Source organism: Callionymus lyra, chromosome 5, assembly GCF_982586985.1.
Source record: "Callionymus lyra chromosome 5, fCalLyr1.hap1.1, whole genome shotgun sequence".
Taxonomy (NCBI): Eukaryota; Metazoa; Chordata; class Actinopteri; order Syngnathiformes; family Callionymidae; genus Callionymus; species Callionymus lyra.
In genome coordinates this window covers 7,322,407-7,342,172 of record NC_141822.1, presented here as the reverse complement: position 1 = coordinate 7,342,172, position 19,766 = coordinate 7,322,407, and the positions used below count along the sequence as shown (strand labels likewise).

At 38.6% G+C, this 19,766-nt stretch overlaps 1 protein-coding gene across 1 annotated transcript; it reads left to right on the top strand.

Moving 5' to 3' along the window:
* Positions 1–8,960: 8,960 nt before the first annotated feature.
* Positions 8,961–18,172, top strand: LOC148079184 (O-acyltransferase like protein-like). Its single transcript, XM_087792269.1, has 15 exons — positions 8,961–9,087; positions 12,647–12,780; positions 12,937–13,015; positions 15,238–15,373; positions 15,451–15,635; positions 15,726–15,932; positions 16,004–16,100; positions 16,385–16,486; positions 16,546–16,708; positions 16,784–16,863; positions 16,944–17,054; positions 17,174–17,297; positions 17,395–17,581; positions 17,859–18,001; positions 18,065–18,172. The coding sequence occupies exons 1-15, from the start codon at positions 8,961–8,963 to the stop codon at positions 18,170–18,172; spliced, it is 1,983 nt and encodes a 660-aa protein (XP_087648395.1).
* Positions 18,173–19,766: the final 1,594 nt, after the last annotated feature.

Genomic DNA, 19,766 nt, shown 5'->3' with positions numbered 1-19,766 from the left:
CCCCACTTACCTCCGCGACCTTCTCCATGACTACACTCCCTCCCGTTCCCTCCGTTCCTCCTCTGCTGGACTGTTAATCACCCCCACGTCACGCCTCAGCACGATGGGTGCCCGAGCCTTCAGCTGCTCGGCACCAAAACTCTGGAACTCCCTCCCACCACACATAAGACAGTCAGACTCCATCACAACATTCACATCTCGACTTAAAACCCACCATTCAAACTGGCACATTCCCTATGAACCAGACACTCTGCACTGCACTTTTATCTCGATCTTTGTTTGTTCTGTTTTTATTGATGCTATGATCTGTCACTCCTGTTTTGTAAGGTGACCTTGGGTGACCTGAAAGGCGCCGCCATACAAATAAAATGTATATTATTATTATAAATAAATATTACTTACTTACTTACTTACATTGGCATGTTATAGAGGCATTTATATCACCCCTTTAGAGACCACTTGAACCCCGAGAGTACGAATGGAATGTTTTCTTTAAAAAAGCTTTTCTTGGTTAAATAATCAAGTTTTTTATAGGTTACGCTGCCTTATGAGTACTTATATTATGATAAAAAAAACTGAACTTTCTTGATTAATGCAATGTTAACACTAATGTGTGTTTTTCAAGTTTTTAATAAAGAAATGTATAGATAAGCTTTCTTGAATTTCTATTGGCTATGAAAGATCGTTTTTTTCTTGTAAGTTTTATGCTGCGAGTTTATTTTAAAAAAGAGTAAAAACGGCTTACTTGGTCTTTACCAAGATATATGAAAAAGTAGTTTTACGGTGAACTACCGTAGACTTCTGTTGGTTGAAAAAGGCGTTTTTTGATTTGAATTTTATATTTATTTAATTATTATAATATAAGTATTCAAGCTTGTTATAATTTTTTTTTTGAAAAAAAAAAAGCATTTCTTGCGAGGATTGGTGCCGCAAGTTCATTAAAACAAGTTGAAATATTCTTGTAGTTTCTTATGTTTACATTGGTTGCATAGTGAGTACCTATATTGTGATAAAAAAAACGGGCTTTCTTGACTAATGCGACGTTAATGCTAATGCGTGTTTTTCAAGTTTCGTGTAAAGAAATTCTTCAGTTTCTATTCGTTTAAAAAAGATTTTTTTCTTGTAAGTTCTATGATTTTTTTTTAAAAGGGTAAAAACAGCTTTCTATAGGTTAACGTAGTTTTCTGGTCAATTATCTTTGAAACTTCTATTGGGTTAAGAGGCGTTTTTGCTTTTGATTTTCATATCATACGTTTTTTAATAAAGTTTGGGATTATAATATAGGTATTCAAGCGTGACAGTTCTCTTATAGAGAGGGAGACGAACAGTTGGTGTAAAAATAAATTAAAGAAAAATAAATAAAGAAAAAAATAAAATAAAGAAAAATTAAGAAATGGATTTATCTGAACTACGAGTAAAATGGCAGTCTCATGGAATAGGATCATGTGGTGTTGTATTGTTTCGCTCTGTAAGTTCATATATTGATAAAATTGCTCCATTGGATCGGAAAAATGTTGTAAAAAACGGGTATAAATGGGATAAAAAGCAGAGAAAGGTTGGAAATCTGCCTGATTGGGGCTTGCCTATGCCTGAAGAAGAAATTCTTGGTGAAACTGTGAAAAACATTAATCTAGAACTCAATTCATTAGGTGGAGAAAAACAAGCATGTTGTTTAGTGAAAAATACAGACTGGCTTTGTTAGAAAAAACAAAAACTGATAGAGACAGATTTTCTGTGATGATGGAAATGGTAAAAGTAAAGATAAAGTTGATTACTGAAGTGATGGCACCAGTGAAAGCTGCTAAAAAGGAAGTTGTTGATGAAAATAATATAACTGAAAAAACAGATTAACCACCACCTTACCTAGAAGGTGGAAACCAAAATGTAAATCCAGGAGGGCAGCTGATGATGGATAAAGATGGTAATGAAATAGACAAAACAAAAATGATGAATTTAAAATAATTTATGGATAATGTAGCAATAATAACACAAACGCAAGAAATTACCATGAGATATATATGTTTTTTTATCAGGAATCTGTTAATTACAGAAGTTGAATTTATCATTGAAAGTGAAAATGGTTACTCTTGCATCCTTACTGTACAATGCTTGACAATCTCATTTAAAAGGCATGGTTCTGACAGAGAAGTCTAAGCAACAAAAAATAAATATTGGTGACATTGGAGTTAGATTAAAAATTATTATACACTATAAGTATACGCCATACTTAAATTAACGCTAAAAAATAATCAAGATATAAAGTATAAATTACTCGCTTCATCTAAGCGCTTAAACGTATGAATACACATTCACAATCAACATTCCACTCAGACTGATTCACTGTTTCAAGACTTAGAAAGAATTAGAGATACGACACCTGTTATTTAAAATTTCTGTTTGTCTGCGCTTTTCACACCTTGGGTCGTGGGTCAAAGAACGAAGCGGGATACATCCGGGAGGGGGGGGACTAGGAGACGGAAACCCCCACCCAAGAACATTTGAATGATTAGATTAGGAAACAAATTAGGAAGTACTCTCCACAGGGGATCGTGGCACTGGGAGCTTGAAGGAACCATTTGGCGATAGGGGGAGGACCTCCTGGCCCCCTAAATTTGCCTTAAATATAGGGATGTTTCTACAGTTCGAGACCTTTTCTCCTGGGGCTATTGACCTGTACCATCGCCAGGAGAAAGTGCTACGGATCAATGGTAAAGCTTGTATTTTGTTTGACTTGAAGCGGCGAATAAATGACCCGTGACACACTCTGAATTGACCATCTTTCTCCACAAAGCGAAGCATTAAGACCCGGGAACAGGAAGTGACGGCGTGTTGGAGCGAACGGAACGGACTCCTGTTTTGAACGTTCGAGTACGAATCCTTTTAATGAAGTGATTCTAGTGATTCAGCAAAGTCAAAAGAACCCCTGAGTTATCTATCATATCCTCAGGTTCTACGAATTGGTGCGAAGCCCTCTAACCGCTTCGCTATTGGTTTACCACGAGGCACCGCCTCGTCTCTGAGAAAGCTTAATGAACTCGCCACCCAGTAGGGGGCAGTCCACTTCCTATAAAGGCGGGAAACACCCGCCGCACTTCCTCTAACTGAAAACTCAGCGAGAAGGGCGGCCGCTGGGCGACGAGGTTAGAGGGCTTCGCATCAATTCGTAGAGCCTGAGATTATGATAGATAACTCAGGGTTTCTACTTCATATTGGTGCTTCGCCCTCTGACCGCTTCGCTATTGGTTTAAACCCAAGGCGAAGCCTGACGGGATAAATGTACCCCCAGCTGGACGCCGCTCCTGAAGTGGCATCGCTAGGGCCCCGCCGGCCCAGGATCCAAGTCTACTGGAGCCTAGGCCTCGAGGGGGGCACAGCAGCACTCAAAACTGTATGAGCTACTGATCCCGCAGTCACGTAGAGGAGATAGAATTTAGCAAAGGTTGACGTGGACGCCCAGGAAGCAGCTGAGAAGATGTCCTCTGCTGCCACACCCGGCAAAAGAGCCACTGAGGCTGCCACACCACGGGTGGAATGTGCCCTCAGTCCGCTAGGAGCAGATCCACCCGCTGCTTGGTAGGCCCGGATAATGGCCGATCTCACCCAATGAGAAAACCTCTGGGAAGGAGATTGCCTCACCCTGTCGGCATCTACCGTGGCAGATGAATAGGGCATCAGAGCGCCTATACACAGCCACCAGCCGCAATGACACCGAAGACTCCTCGACGCCAAGGAAAGACACTCAGGGCTAGTGGAGAGAGCACAAAGCTCAATTGCTCTCTTCGTGGTTTTTAGTGCCAGAAGGAGCGATACCTTGAAAGACAAGATATCCAGTGGGACTTGGTCAAGAGGCTCGAAGGTCGGGCCTGTGAGAGAGTCCAGTACAAACTGGAGATCCCACTGCCTCGGACAGACCCCATTCGTCCTGGACGGCCCCCCTCGACAGTCTGTCCGCTACTGCGTGCAGCTCGCCCGGTACATGCTGAGCTCTGAGAGTAAGCAGGTGACGCTCTGCCCACAGCCAAATCTTCTTTGCCACACTCAGAAGGGCTGGGGATCTGACTCCACCTTGGCGATTATGTACGCCACGGCGGTGGAGCTGTCGGATAGCACTAGGACGTTGGACAGCTTTCTCTCTGAGTTGTAAAGGAGAAAGTGCGGCGGGTGTTTTCCGCCTTTATAGGAAGTGGACTGCCCCCTGCTGGGTGGCGAGTTCATTAAGCTTTCTCAGAGACAAGGCGGTGCCTCGGGGTAATCCAATAGCGAAGTGGTTAGACGGCGGAGCACCAATATGAAGTAGAACCACCGATCCCATCACTAAAACTGAAGCACTGAAAAAACACGGTTAAAAATACACCATCATATGATATTTGTAAACGAAACACTTGTATTCTATAAATTTAACAATAATGTGTGCGTGTGTAGTACAGGTGAGCCACACATTTTAACCAAACAATTAAATTCTTCGATCACCACTTGCAACTTTCTTGAAGTCAAGCCGTAACATATGACAATTTTTGGCCAATCAGCTGCAGCAGCGCTTCATCCCGACATTGACAGCCATCTAAACAAAACCTCCATAACTAATCCATTATATGACAAAAAAAAAAAGGTAAGTGCCTTCTTGAAAACACGCTTATTTTTATTGAACTCCACTTAACCCGTAATATTTTTTCACCTACAATGATGAATAATGACTGACCAGACAGGAAATACACAACAGGTCAGTTTAGTTTATAATTACTAATATGAATAGCCTTCATATATCACCGATGGTAAAGTAGCTGGACAATTTGTGGGTTTTTATGCAGCTGTGCATGCATGTACGCTTCGTGTATATATATATATATATATATATATATATATATATATATATATATATATATATATATATATATATATATATATATATATTTAAACCTCTGTAAGAAATCTTACCATTTGAAAGAAAGCTGATTTTACAGATCTTTTTCTTTGTTCAATTACATATTTAAGGACTTGAAGTCAGCTGTGCGTCTGCTGATGAGTTACATCAATGCTGCAAGAAGTTATAATGTCAGTCCCTACACTTCTGGGGTAGCGAAACTGCATGCCCACCCATCCACCTCCGGGGTACTGCAGCTGCATGCCCGCCCATCCACACCTGAACCTCTACATGAGCTCTCGTCTTCTGTTTGTCAAGGCACATCTGGACTTGTTGCTACTGAACCACAGGAGATGCAGAGGTTTGGTTGAATTATTTTGAAACTTAAATATTCTGAGGAAATTGCATACTGTGTGTCGTAGAAATGATATATAAAGTTAAGTCATTTAAATGGAAAAACAATATGTTAACCCTTCGGGTCACCTTAACCCTGAGATAACACAAGGGTTCATTTTATTATAATTTTATTATATAACATATAAAGAACACAGAATACAGTGACAAAACTCCTCGGGATGAGATGATCCTTCTTCAAGCAGGTCTAGGCCGTCGAACAGTTCTGATGAATGATCAAGCAGAACACAGGGAGGTAAGGTTTACATTCCATTTATGAATTGTGTCAATGTAATCTCAGTATTTTATTGGTTGAGAGCATTTTCTCAAAATCTTTTCTGTACTGTTCTACCAGTCAATAGGTATTGGAAAATGTATTTATGTATTGGAAAAAGAGGAACATTCCTAAAAGTGGAAAACACTGAATCTTCAAGATTTGAAATACGCTGCTTACTATGTAAAAGTAAGCAGGAACTTCTTATTAAAATAAATTTAAAAATAAAATAAAAATCAAAAAAATCAAATGAATCCTATATATCTGTAAACCATTATCTTATTTGACTGACATTCGTTTTTTCATTTGACAGATTGAAAGGATACTGTTAGAAGAATTTCCACGAATGAGAAACTTGCGTGGTGGATGGCTGCTTTGTAAATCTGCAGGTGAGATAAAATATAAATGACTGTACATTTTTTAATGATATAATTATATTTTCCCTCTGTACATATGCATTTTTATCATGTTTTGATGTGTGAAAGGTAAAAACTTGAACATGTTTTTATGCTCTTAAGTGGGGGTGGCAACGAAAGACAACACCTCTACCTCAGGGGAAACAGGGCTATTGTGCCAAACATTATTAAATCGTCTTCCAACAATGGCAAGAATTTAATATACATATATAAAAAATAGACATGTCTCCACTACCGTATGAGGCATCAGAGGGGCATGCGCATCAGATTCCGAGCCCACAGAACTGTGGAGAACTATTGCAGAGCCAGAATGTGCAGTGGATCTGTAACGACAGCAGCTCCTGCTTCATAAAGAATCAGACACATATCGCAAAGTTAAATTGGACATTGAGAATCATATAGAGGACCAAGAGGCTGCGATCCTCATTTTACAAGACCCCAAATGTGGATTGGGCAAGACCTTTCCAGTCAATTTTAAAAGGTATGGGGACACAGAATAATGCTTCTTGTAAGGTCACAGTGTTTCTGTGTAAATTTATGTAATTTTATGTCTTTGGAGCCAAGGATGGGGGGCCAGGCCTTAAGGTTTAAGTAAAATACAAGATATTCAGAGTTTACTGGAGAAACACATCACATCTTATATCATTAAAATTACTCTTATCTCTCTCTGGAGACAGAGCCAGGGGAGACAGTGTCAATATACACTTCTTCAGCATGGCAATAAATAATGTTCAACACATGGTTAGAAAAGTGATTTTGGTAGTCTCCAACCTATTTTTTTCTTGTTTGTTCAAAATAATAATAAGAGTTTACTACTATACTAAACATAGTATGCCACATTAACATTGTATTCTACATTGTTCACTCTCAACAATGTATGTATAAATATAAAATCTCAAGTCTTTTTTTCTACTTTTAGGGACTAAAAGTGGAAGAGCAATGTTCGAGGGTCAACCAGATCATTTGATCCCATCAACCTCAAAAATCCTTGCTCAAAATGAGCTGTTTGTTGTTGCTGGGAGAATTATAGGACACTCATTTCTTCATGCGGTCCATGTCTGGCGGGTCCAGCAATTATTCATGCGCTCTTGGCCAATGACCCACTTCTTGTCACAATCGGGCTTGAAGATGTTGCTGACTTGGACATCAGAGAGCTGATCAGACCGGTAATTAAATGTAAAAAAAATGGATTTCAATCCATCAATCTAAGATGTCTTGGCCTCAAAGGGTAAAAAGTGTAATGTTCAATTATATTGAATCTCACTTTCTTTGTTAAACTATTGAGGCTTCACGAAGTTGCCCATTCTAAAGGAGGTCAGACAGTAACAGAGGAGCAAAAAATGGCAATAAATAGTTTGGACCTCCCTGTGCTAACCCAGTCCAATGGCACCTGGTTACTGCACAACCTCTTAAAACATGCTGTAAGTACAGGTCTTGTAGATCTCTTCAACTTTGAAGCCTCATTTTAAACATTGAGGTACACTGACATGAAAAATATTGTATTGTACTGAACTCAAGAGTTCTCTCCAGGGCCTCCATGGACTCTTCTATACTCTCCTCTTTTCTCTAACTGTATCCTCCCTCACTCTTCTCTCTCGTATATCTGTCTAAAACAAATGACATGATGATGAGATCACAAGTGTAAAATGATCTGGGTTCTTGGCCGGAACACTAGCCAGATTAAGCAAATAAGAAGAGGTTTGAGTGAGTCAATTGTTTTGAGTCTCGACTGGAGACAACAACATGGATCACACAAATCAGTTACAAAATGTAAACCAGAGGTAATGAAAAATCTATGTTCTTTTGTGTTTTCCAGCAGGACTTGGCACAAGCCACAATCATCAAAATGTCAAGAAATAAATGTTTGAAGTTTTTCAGTCTATGTGTAATGAATCTATATAAAAAAATCACACATTCTGAAATGAGAGACAAAAAATATGGAACTTTCTCATGAAATTCAAATTTTTGGAGATGTACCTGTAGATTAGGCAGACTCGTGCAAGTAAATAGAAAAAATAACAGTAACTAAATAAGCATTTGTTACTACAAAGGCAAATCTGAAAACCCAAATTTAAGCAAGGAAAAAAATTTAAAAATTATGTGTGATCTGATGGGTCTTGTTTATTGAGCCACTTCCATATAGTGTGGTCAGGATTTGGTGAAGATATGATACTGGGGTCCTATGTATCTTGAAACAAGGATTTAAATACGTATTTACCGGTAACAGCAAGTTATTTTGTGTTTCTTCGTTTAGTTACGACAGGAATGAATTTATATCTTTCATGCATTTGTCAGATATTTTCATTTTGGGATTTTCAGGTGCAGCACAGCTCACACTGTTAATCGCAGCAACATCCAACATCCCTCAGCCATTCTTGCTCATTTCACCAGAGGACCTTCTGTGCCCCCTTTCTTATCGTTCTAAACGAGAATGATTGGTTAATTTAAATAACTAATTGTGTTGGCTGGAGGCTTGTGGATTCAGTTAATGTTGTTTGACATATGTAACGTAAATATTTGACTAATCCATTTATAAAGATTTGTTTGTATTGGACTCATAATCCTGAATGACCAGGAACTTGTTATTAATGTTCAGTTTTGTCAGTTTATTTTGGCATGTATTTGCACTCCAGCATCCTCAGTGCATTTTTATACACTTGGAGGAAAATATATACTATACATTTACGTTTGTGTTAAGCCTCATTGCATGTAAAATCACAATCCAGCACATATTAAGTGACTGTATCCGCACAGTATCAATACAGTTTGATCATCACTGGATATACGTCTATATTTTCTTTAAAGGGCAGAATTTACTTTTTAAAAAACCATAGAAACATGTTTTTTAATTTGTCATTTAAATGGAATGAATAATTGGGAAAATTATTTTTGTACTGGATAATTAGGTTTTGAAGAGACAGCCTTCATGTAAACATTGACTTTATTTAAATTATTTTTGAGCTGAGCAGGTATTACTTGGAAATTCTCTGCATTGGTTCCACAGAGAGACATTAAAATGGTTTTGGGCTTTTTGTTCCTGCTGCTGATCGGGGGCTGCTCTGCACTCACCAAATGCAGGAATGACACTGATGTTTTCCTTCAGGAGCTCCACCAAGAAAATCCAAAAGAATTTGCAGTTACTAGTAAGTACTACATTCTTGAATATATTGGTGCCTCTAAACAATGCCCAAACTTCTCCTTTTAATTATTTTAGCTGCTTATAAAATATTGCCGTGTCAGATACATACATCAGCTTTCAGTTAAAAAGTAGATTTACCTATCTTTACTTTTCTCCATTTTCTGAGTCCTGAACCAAGACATTGTCTTTCTGATGCATGCAGCGGATCTTCTCTTATTTCACATCATGTTGTCAAAGAAGCATATGTTTCTATCTTCTTATAAATCAACGATGCCATCCCAACCTACGCTTTAACACTCTTCTACACCTCATTCCTACGCACCCGGAAATACATTTGACCATCTTAACGAAGGCTAACAAACTTGAAAATAAAAATCACACTCGTATCTGTTGCTAACAATGTTTTCTTTAATGTGCGTCAAAGATTGCAGGAGTTTATAAATATTATGAAGGGATGTGATACAAGAGATCAGGTGTGGAGACACGTCTAAATGAATAAGTGTGATAGGTTTTTCTCTGATGAACATGAACTGATAATAATTGAAGTTACTTTTCAATCATTTGTTTAATGCAGTTATTGGTGTCTAAACACAGGCGTGTCATTCTATCCCAACCTTTTGGGATTATTTTCTTTTCAATTTAACTCAAATATTGATCACAATTTAAGACCCTTGATCAAATGTTTTTTTTTAATTAAGTAAGTAATTAAACTATATTTAAAATGATTTGTCCATTGAAGAGCAGTCAATCAAATCAAATCCACAATGTTTAGTCAGTTAGAAACTGTTCATGCTGTTGAAAATTGTGGAAAAGCAGAATTGAGTGTTGGCAAGATGTCAGTTTCTGAATTGAAGATTTAAAAAAAACTTCATAACTGTATGGCGTAAGGAACGATCAGATTGGTGAAAATAAGCAGCAGCAGATCTCTGGTGCAATCTTGCCGTCACTTCCAACATGACATATTTAAATTAACTAAAATGACCATAAACTCAACCGAAAAACAATTGTTGCACACTTAGAACCATAAACTAGATTCCAGGCATGCATTGGTTTCGATAATTTTATTTCTCTGTAGACAGAAACACAGAAACACTTGACTCGGCTGCTTCGCACATGATCGCTCTTCATCGAATGACTCGAATGAGCCGAACGGACCAATATTTAAATTGACACTTATTATCAAACCTTCCATTCTCAGCCTCACCATAACCATTCACAACTTTCTCACACATGCGCACATACAATACATAATTCTAATTTAAATACAATAACTTCTCACGGGTAATGCACAAACTCAGACGCCTCTTGTCAGTCTAACACACAAACAACTATCACACTTTCTGCATATCACTGACATATTATTACCATTCGCGTCACTCTTATTAACTTTCTCGTACATTCACCCACCTGTAGACAGAAACACAGAGACACTTGACTCGGCTGCTTCGCACATGATCGCTCTTCATCGAATGACTCGAATGAGCCGAACGGACCCACAAAGACCCTAAAGCTGCCCATAGTGCCTGCTAAAGTTTAACTCACTGTCCCTGTCAAAAAATAGAAATACAATTGTTCTGCACACATGAATGATACAAATTAACAAAACTCACAAAATAACACAAAATAATGAAAAATAAATAAGCAAATAAGAAAGGGGTGCTCTTTCAATATGCTAAATATTACCATTGCTCCACACAATGCATTAGAGGGCAAAAGTGTCAAGTCAAGTCAAGTTATTTTATAGTCAAATATGCATGTATTAAGACATACAGCCTAAAACGGTCAAAATAGGGAGTCCGTTCCGGTCGCTCCAACACGACGTCACTTCCGGTTGTTGCTGTTATGTTGCTGTTGTCCTTTGGCTACCGTAATTCTACAACTATGAAGCGCACTTGAAATGTTTAATGTCAACAGTGCGATTCTAACCCGATTGTGCTTAACGACCTCAAACCACTTTAAGGAGGTACAGAGTGAATATAAATCGGTAAAAATGCTTCATTTTAATTTTTTGAAGCTTTGATTGTTCACGCATCGCGGAAGTCAAGAGGCTCTCGCGGATTAATACATGCTTAAAAGGTCCTGTAAAAGTGACTATATTGTATATTTGTAGGTGTTTCAACTCCATAATGTTGACATTGTTTATGAATGAGTAAAATAAAGTCTGTGCTATTTTGCTAAATAAACTCTTACCTTGCTGTGACGCTGCCATTAGAGAAAACTCTTTCAGGGAATCACAACGACTTGACAGAGACCAGAGGTGGTTCATCTCCTTGTCAAGAATCTTTCACTTCCTGCCGTCTCCTTACTGCCATAACAACGTCGAATCCTCTTTGTCTGAAAGTCGACAGAACCTGGAAAATATTGTATTAATGAAGTCGTATGATTCCGATCATCTGAAGTGTAAAATCTATTGAAAAAGACTCTTCAGTTGGTACCTTCCACCTTGACAGGCACGACCAAGTGTTTCCTACAACAGAAGCCAGAAAACCTTGACCATAAGCGTCAGCATGTCAGTGCGTCCTGCCACAGAAATGTATTGATCATTATTACCAAACATGACTATTTTAATGACCAAAGAGTGTATGATGTAACCATCTCACCTGCTTTTGACATGTTGACCCCTTCCACCTCCGATGGTTAGTCCAGCACCTGATATGCATCACTCCATCTCACCTAGAAAATAACATAGAATTGCATTTTAGATTATTTCCATGATGGGATGTGCTGTAGGTTTACAAGTTTGTGTTCACTATGTTACAAATATTACTCACTTACTTCACATTTGAAATCATTTGTCAGGAACCACAGAGAGAAAGGTTTCATGTCAAGCAGGTCTGGAGTTCTGAGCAGTTATTGCAGGTCACTTCCATGCAAAAACAAAACAAAAACATAATAGTGGTCCCTTTTATCAAATATTCATCATCTTCCCAACAACATACCATCATAATTTACCTGCACACGCTATATGTATGACCGAAACTATAATAGTCTGCCTGCAATATGATTTTTTAATGTGTGACACAAGGTGTGGTGTGACCTTCATCTTTCTTTCACCATGTTCCTGAGTAGTTCAGTCCATCATCATCATCTTCAGTTGGTCTTACTGTTCTCCTTTGTCACCAGTCGGTCTGACTGTTCCTCCTCGTAGTCTAGCCGGTCCTCTTCATCCATGTCCCGATCCTAGCCATCCTACACATATACGTATATGATTTTGCTTCTATTGCAAGTGCTCTAAGTCCTCTGAGTGCCCTTGTCAGCCTTCCATCTAGAGCTGTGTTGTTGGGTATGAAAGTACAACACACGTCTCCAAACATAGAGCATAAATCACCTTTCTCCAGCATGAGTGCATCAAGGGCTTTTCTGTTTTGATATGCCATCAGGGATGTTGCAGAGAGTTGCTCTCTTTTTTTTATCAGCTTCTCCATGTTCCAAGTTAATTTAACACCTTTCATAACCCCTTTCTGATACTGTAACAATTATAAGAAATGTCTGTTGCCCAACATGGACTGTTGAATGTTTTTTTTATTCTATTTTTATACAAAAGTGTTTCTCTTCTTAATTAGTGTATGATTCATACGGGAGGATCGGGAGCAACTTCTTAGGCGGCAATGAGGACCAAACTGGCATGATGCAGGAATGCCGCTCTGTCCAAACAACTTCTTTTTCAGGACAATTCTGCAAAGTGTTTTTGAACCAGGTAATTGTACAATTAACTTGATTCCTGTTGGGTTTTCCGTTGCTGTTTATCAGTTTGTTTCAGAATACAGTGACAACATTATTTCATATTTTAAAATACATTTATTTTGTATTGATACATACAAAAGACATTTTAATCAAAGTTGTTCTTTTGCAGGGAACTGTTTTCTATTTTGTGGGGATTTGTGTTCCAGACTCTTGCAAAGAGAAGGAGGTGCATCAAATGGTGCATGGGGGTAAGATCTTATTGAATTCAACTTTTCTTACATGATAACAACATACGCAGACATTGAACTCACATCAGATCGAAGCAGTCCATTAAAAAATGCCAAGTATGAAGTCCATCTGCACTTAAAGGACACAGGACATGCTTTTGATGACAGCAATATACAGCTGCTGGCCAGAGAGGAGTGAAAGAAGCCATCTATACTAGGCTAGAAAACCTTTCTCTCAATAGAGGTTGGGACTTAAGGCATAACCTTTCAGCTACTTACGATGCATTTCTTAGCTCTCTCCCTAGAAAAGTATCATGTGATGGTCACACTTTGCTGGACAGTGACGGTCAACAACCCTCTCACTTCATTAATGGGTTTCTACCCCGATGGGTTTCAGTCCATGCATTGTTCCAAACCCCTCCCGGTTGCTCTCTGCTCCTCTCTCTTGGCAGGATATATACTGGCTCCTAAACCCCAGGTTAGTTGAAATCGAAAAAGCATCTCGTGGTGAGAGGCAAAACGTCTTCCTAAAGAAATTCAGTCCAGTTGACTGGCTTTTGAACCTCTTGGATGAAGAAGGGTTGCAACCAAACATAAACAACAGCCAAGGGAGTGACTTTACCAGTAACTTTACCTCCCTTTGCTGACTGTCAATTGTGTCAACAAAAAAAAAATTCTTACATGTTTTCTCGGAAGTTACATTAGCGGGGCGACTTTACAGATCGATAGCCCCGGGCAGACTGGTCCCGAGGTGTAAAAAGTTTGCTATATTTAAGTGAAATTTCCCGTCCGGGAGGTCGTCTTTTTCGGTCCAAAATTTTCTTTCAAGTTCCCTGTGTCACCGATTCCCCGCTGAGAGACATCATAATTTGTTTTCCTGTAATCAAATTATTCAAATGTTTTCGGGCGGGGGTCACTTTCTCTTTCGTCTTTCACTCCCCCTTCCCCGGATGTGTCCTGCTTTGTTCTTTGATACACAATTTAAGGTGTGATTCGCAGATAAACAGATCTTTGAAACTTTCGGTGTCGTAACTCTGATCCAAGCTTGTCTCGAAACAGTGTGAATCAGTCTGGAATAGAATGTTGATTGTGAATGTATAGTCAAACGTTCCCGCTGTTAGATCCAGCGAGTAATTTATACTTTATATTTTGATTATCTTTTAGCATTAATTGAAGTATGTTTATACGTATATAATAATTTAAATCTAACACAGTAAAGTCTACTCAAAAATAACAATGAAAATCAGTGAAAATGAGTGTTACACTGTTGTGGAAGGAGGGGCCCAGAGAGACAGAACGACCACAGGATCGACAGTATTAGTTTGAAAGTCACAGGATAATTTGTTTTATTGACCAACGGCTTAGCATCATCAACAATATTTGAGACTCAGAACAATTTATTGATCGTTTACAATGGGCATTTCCTGGTAGGCGAAGTTATGGTTATGGTTCCCAAATTTACCTGATTTCTAGACAATCGAACATTAGCTCTATCTACGTCACCAGTACAGATCTTTTCCACTCCCAATGTTCCGCATCTGGGAGAACTTCAACCATGTTCCAGTTATGGTGGGGGTCATTTTAACCGAAAGCACTATTTTCCCTACCTTGATTTGTCTGTTGGCCTCTCCGCACTTATTCGGATACTACACCGATCCATGGTGGTAAAGAAAGAGCTAAGCAAAAAGGCAAAGGTCTCTGTATACCGGTCAATCTACATCCCTACCCTCACTAATGGTCCTGGACCGTGGGTATTGAGCAAAAAACAAGATCACAGGGGCCTGCGTAGGGTGGCTGGGATCTCTTTTAGAGATAGGGTCAGAAGCAAGGTTATCCAGGAGAGATGCGGAGTAAAACCACTGCTTTTCCGCTTAGTGGGTAGTCACTTAAGGTGGCTTGATTATATGATTAGGATAACTCTAGGACATCTCCCTGGTGAGGTGTTCAGGAAATGTCCCAACGTTAGGAGACCAAGGTATACCCAGGAAATGCTGGAGAGATTATGTCTCTCAGCTGGTCTGGGAACACATTGGGGTGAGGAAAGTCTAGGCCTCCCTGCTGCTCCGAACATGAATAAGGGCATTAAAACATTAAAAGACATGAATGCAAGACCTTTGCTAAGATTGCTAACTCCTGCCTATATATGAGATGAAATGGGTGAAATGTTACGACATCACTACAAGTAGGTGCATGTAACACGAGCATTTTGCATCAAGGTGATCACACTATTTTTTCATTTGAAGGAGTGATGACGTTTGGAGAGGTCTCTCTTATTCCTACTTTACCATCAATTCTGGTCAATGATTCTACACAGAGTGTGTTGAGGACGCAATGTTTGTCCAAAGTAGTAAATCCAGGGACATCTGGAATCACATGTCTGTAAGTACAGACATTGTTGTCATATCAACAAAGAGTTCTTGTTTCAGTAGTGGACTTGTACTCATGTTCTCCCACAGGATCCTTTGCCTAATTATAGTAGTAATCCCTCTTGCTGCTACACTTACCACTGCAGTAAAAGACTTTCAAGAGAGCAGAAAGATTGAACCAACTGTAGAACCTACCTCACTGATCACAAGTTCAACCAATGGAGACAACAATTTGTCAAATTGTGAAAAAAATGCTGATAGTCTCCAAGATTGCGGTAAGTTGGAGAGAGCTAACGTTCACATTTATATGAAAGTGTAATTTGTGAGATGTATGTTTTAATTTAGTATGTTTGGCTTCTTTTCAGATCACATCAAGACAAAGCAAAGTTGTTTAAGACGTTGTTTGCAGCAGTTTCTTAAGGCCTTCTCTCTACAGACAACCACCAAGGGAATCTTCAGCAGGCCTCCCTCGGTGAAAGGGGTCTACAATTCATTGACAGGCATCAGAGCACTCAGCATGATAGGGATCATTTTTACACATTCATTGAGTTATCCTTTGAACAATGTTCTTGGTATGAAAACATGATCAATACTTATTTCAAAGTTGTTCACTATTTTGAGAACAGTATCTCTTCCACCACAGACAACGAAAATGTGTGGTTTATTGGCCTGAAAGAGAACCCACTGGTGTTTGTGACAGGGACTATTAATCTAAGTGTGGATACTTTCCTACTATTTGGGTGAGTCACCATTCAACTATATGCCTGTCCTTGACACGTTAAACAGATAGCCTCCATGTGTATTGTCGTCTTTTGCTGGATAGATAACACACTAAAACGTTTTCTTTGTGACGAAAATACAATTTGGTAAATTGTTTGTAGTAACATAAGATTGATTTTCGATTTTTTACACCAAATGTTAACTTATCTCTGATACAATCAGAGGTTTGGAGGAGAGAAATCAGAGAAGTTCAAAATATTTTGTTCGTTGATGTATCTCCTATGTTAAAATTATTGTGTTTCAGGGGTATGTTAAGTGCCAAAACTCTCCTGAGCTCAATCCAGAGGAACGATGACACCATGAGTGTAGGTCTTGTGGCAGATTACTATTTCAAGAGGATTATAAGGTTGAGTCAGAAAGTCTTTACTTGCTTGGACACTTTAACCAATTTTAAATGTTTTTCAGGATACAACCCCTCCACATGTTTGTGATTTTATTTGGTGTCAGTGTCACATCTGTGATCAACAAGGGGCCTTACTCGTGGCTAAATGAATATTTTATAAGTTGTGAGGAATACTGGTGGACTAACCTGCTGCTGATTAATAATCTCTTAACAGTGCCTTTACCTGTAAGTGAACCCAGTCAAACCATTTAAAGATGCTATATTTGTCTACTTATCTAATCACTGATCTGCTCCACAAAGTGTCTTCCTTGGACGTGGTACCTCTCTCTTGACATGCAGTGCTTCGCCACAACCCCTCTTCTGATTCTTGCCTATAGAAAGTATGTTTACTTCTTTTATACATATATATATATATGTATATGTATAATATATATATATGTTTTTAAAATGTATTTTACAGAAGCAAAGGTATTTTTGCGGCTTTAGTCGTAGCACTGCTGCTGATGTCCATTTTGACTAGTTCCATAGTAACGGCACTTCTTCACCTACCTGTGTTTATGTCAGCAATTTGGTAAGAGGAGTTAACTTCTTTAGGCTATCTTTGAATGTACAGCTACTAATACTACAAATTAGACCAGTAGTACTTTAACACAGCATGTATGATTTGATCTGATGACTTCTCTAATTCAGGCTTTCACCAGACTACGCAAATCTATACTATACGAAACCTTACTCCAGATATGGAACATTTTTAATTGGTTTCCTATTTGGAATGTACCTGAAAGAGAGGAAGGAAGAACTTTTGAAGAAAAAGGTAGGGTTTCATTGAAAAACCTATTTTTCATTGTGAATACATTTGTTACATTGCACCCTTAAATCACACATTAATTATGTTCTTTGTCCTTGTAAAGTGGCAAGTGGCTCTTGGATGGACATGTTCCTTGCTGGCCATGGCTCTAGTGATTGGATTTTACTATGCTCTTGTAGATGCCCCAGACCATCCATCAGCACCCCATGCCATTTACCAGGGACTACACAGACTGGTCTGGGTGACTGCTGTAAGCTGGATCATATTAGCCTGTGAGGAAGGCTATGGAGGTGCTTCTTATTTATCTCAAACCTATTGAATAACAAATCACAAATATAACAAGTTTGAAGCTATGAATAGTTTGTATAGAACATGGTACTTTTGTCTCTCTCTCTCTCTCGCTGTATATATATATATATATATATATATATATATATATATATATATATATATATATATATATATATATATACTGTGTATATATATATATATATGAAACAAATGACTTAAAAAAATTAAATGGCTATTAGATCTAGATGTAGCGTTGAAATGCTGTCTTTTTTCCAGGGTACATCATGGACTTCCTGTCACTGAACTTGTGGGTTCCTATTTCAAACCTAAGCTTTGCCAGTTACCTTGTACATCCCATTATTGTGGTCATATACCTAACCCTGCAGGAAACTCCAATCCACTTCTCAGGCATAAACTTTGTAAGGAATTAAATATTAATTTCTATATTTCAATTTTTTTTTACAATTTCTTCTCCTTTCCAGTTGTATCTTTTCATGGGGAACACACTGCTCAGCTTCATCGTGAGTTATTCTGCACTTGTTCTAGTGGAGAAACCTTTCTCTCTTCTGGGGCAGAAAATAAGACTATAAGGATTCAACACTGCTTTTGTAAATGGACTAACCGTCATTCCAAGTCAGAGTTGAATATTTCGTATTTCATAGTACATGTACTTTTGCGATTTTTAAAGGTGAAATTCTGTCAGCAGAAGTGCAATCCTGAATGTAATGGTTGTCATCTCTATAAAACCTTTTTCTATTTGTGCTTAAAGATGTATGCTACTTTTTGTGATTATTTCCTTACCACATTGTTTTTTATATGAAATGAGAAAAATGGCTTTTAATTGCTTCAAAAAACTTCAATTTAACGAATAAAATTTCATCCGTGGCCAGAGGGGCTTAACAAAAAGTTCTACAGGCCTGGTAGGATAAAAAAATCTACTTCTCAAACTTAGATTTCCAGTTCACAGCAGACAATAAAAGGTACAGAAGTTCAATAAAAGCAAGATCAAGAAGTGCGATTAAAAAGAAGAAAGGTCAAAGAGATAAATAATTGCAAAGAGTATAGATCAAAGGAAAAAAACACAAAGTTGTAAAAAGGATAAAATGATTAACATAGAATATAATACATCATACTTTCACTCCGCTCCTGCCCCAAAACACAGACTTATAAAGTATAAAGGCCTGGGTACACCACTGGGATCGACAGGTGTCTGACGCCGTCGGGCAGTCCCGTGTGGTCTGACGTAGGCTGCCCCCGTCCCACAAAAAAAATGCCTCGAAACAAAGCAACGAGATGGGGGACAAAAGTGTACTGTAAAAAAATCTCACTACCTGGATGAAGTCCTGGATCTCACAGTAGCAAGCTCAGGGGGCTTCTCTGAATTTGTGTCGGGAACTGGAGATGAACGAGCAAGTTGATTTCAAATATTTCCGTCGCTCCAACACGACGTCACGTCCGGGTCTTATACTTTGCTCTATGGAGAGAAAAGGTCAATGCAGAGTGTAACGGGTCGGTTATTCGAGACAAACAAAGATAAAAGATTTTACGATCGATTGGACACGCTCTTTGCCGGCAGCTCTACTGGTCGATAGCTCCGGGAAAGCAGTCCTGAACGATAGAAATATCGCTATATTTAAGGCAAATTTCCGGGCCGAGAGGTCCTCTCCCTATCGCTCTATTGGTTCCTTCAAACTCCCTTTGTCATGATGTCCTGTGGAGAGTTCTTCCTACTTTGTTTCCTTTTCTAATTATTCAAATGTCCTTGGGTGGGAGTTCCTGTCTCCTAGTCCCCCCCTCACGGGTATGTCCCTGTTTCGTTCTTTTGATCCACGACCCAAGATGTGAAAAGGGCAGACAAACATCTTTAAATACCCGTTGTCATGACTCTACGTCCGTTCCAAGCTTGCCTTGAAAACAGTGTAAATCAGTCTGAGTGAAATGTTGATTGTGAATGTGTATTCAAACGTTTAAGCTCTTAGATGAAGCTAGTAAATTATACTTTATATTTTGATTATCTTTTTAGCATTCATTTAAGTATGGCGTATACGTATAGTGTATAATAATTTTTAATCTAACCCTCATATCTCTCTCGAATGGGTGTCTCGACAATTCGTCAACTTGTCCCTGAAACCTGTGAGGCCATCTACCAGGTGCAACATGAGAAATAACTCAAGGTATGTCTGA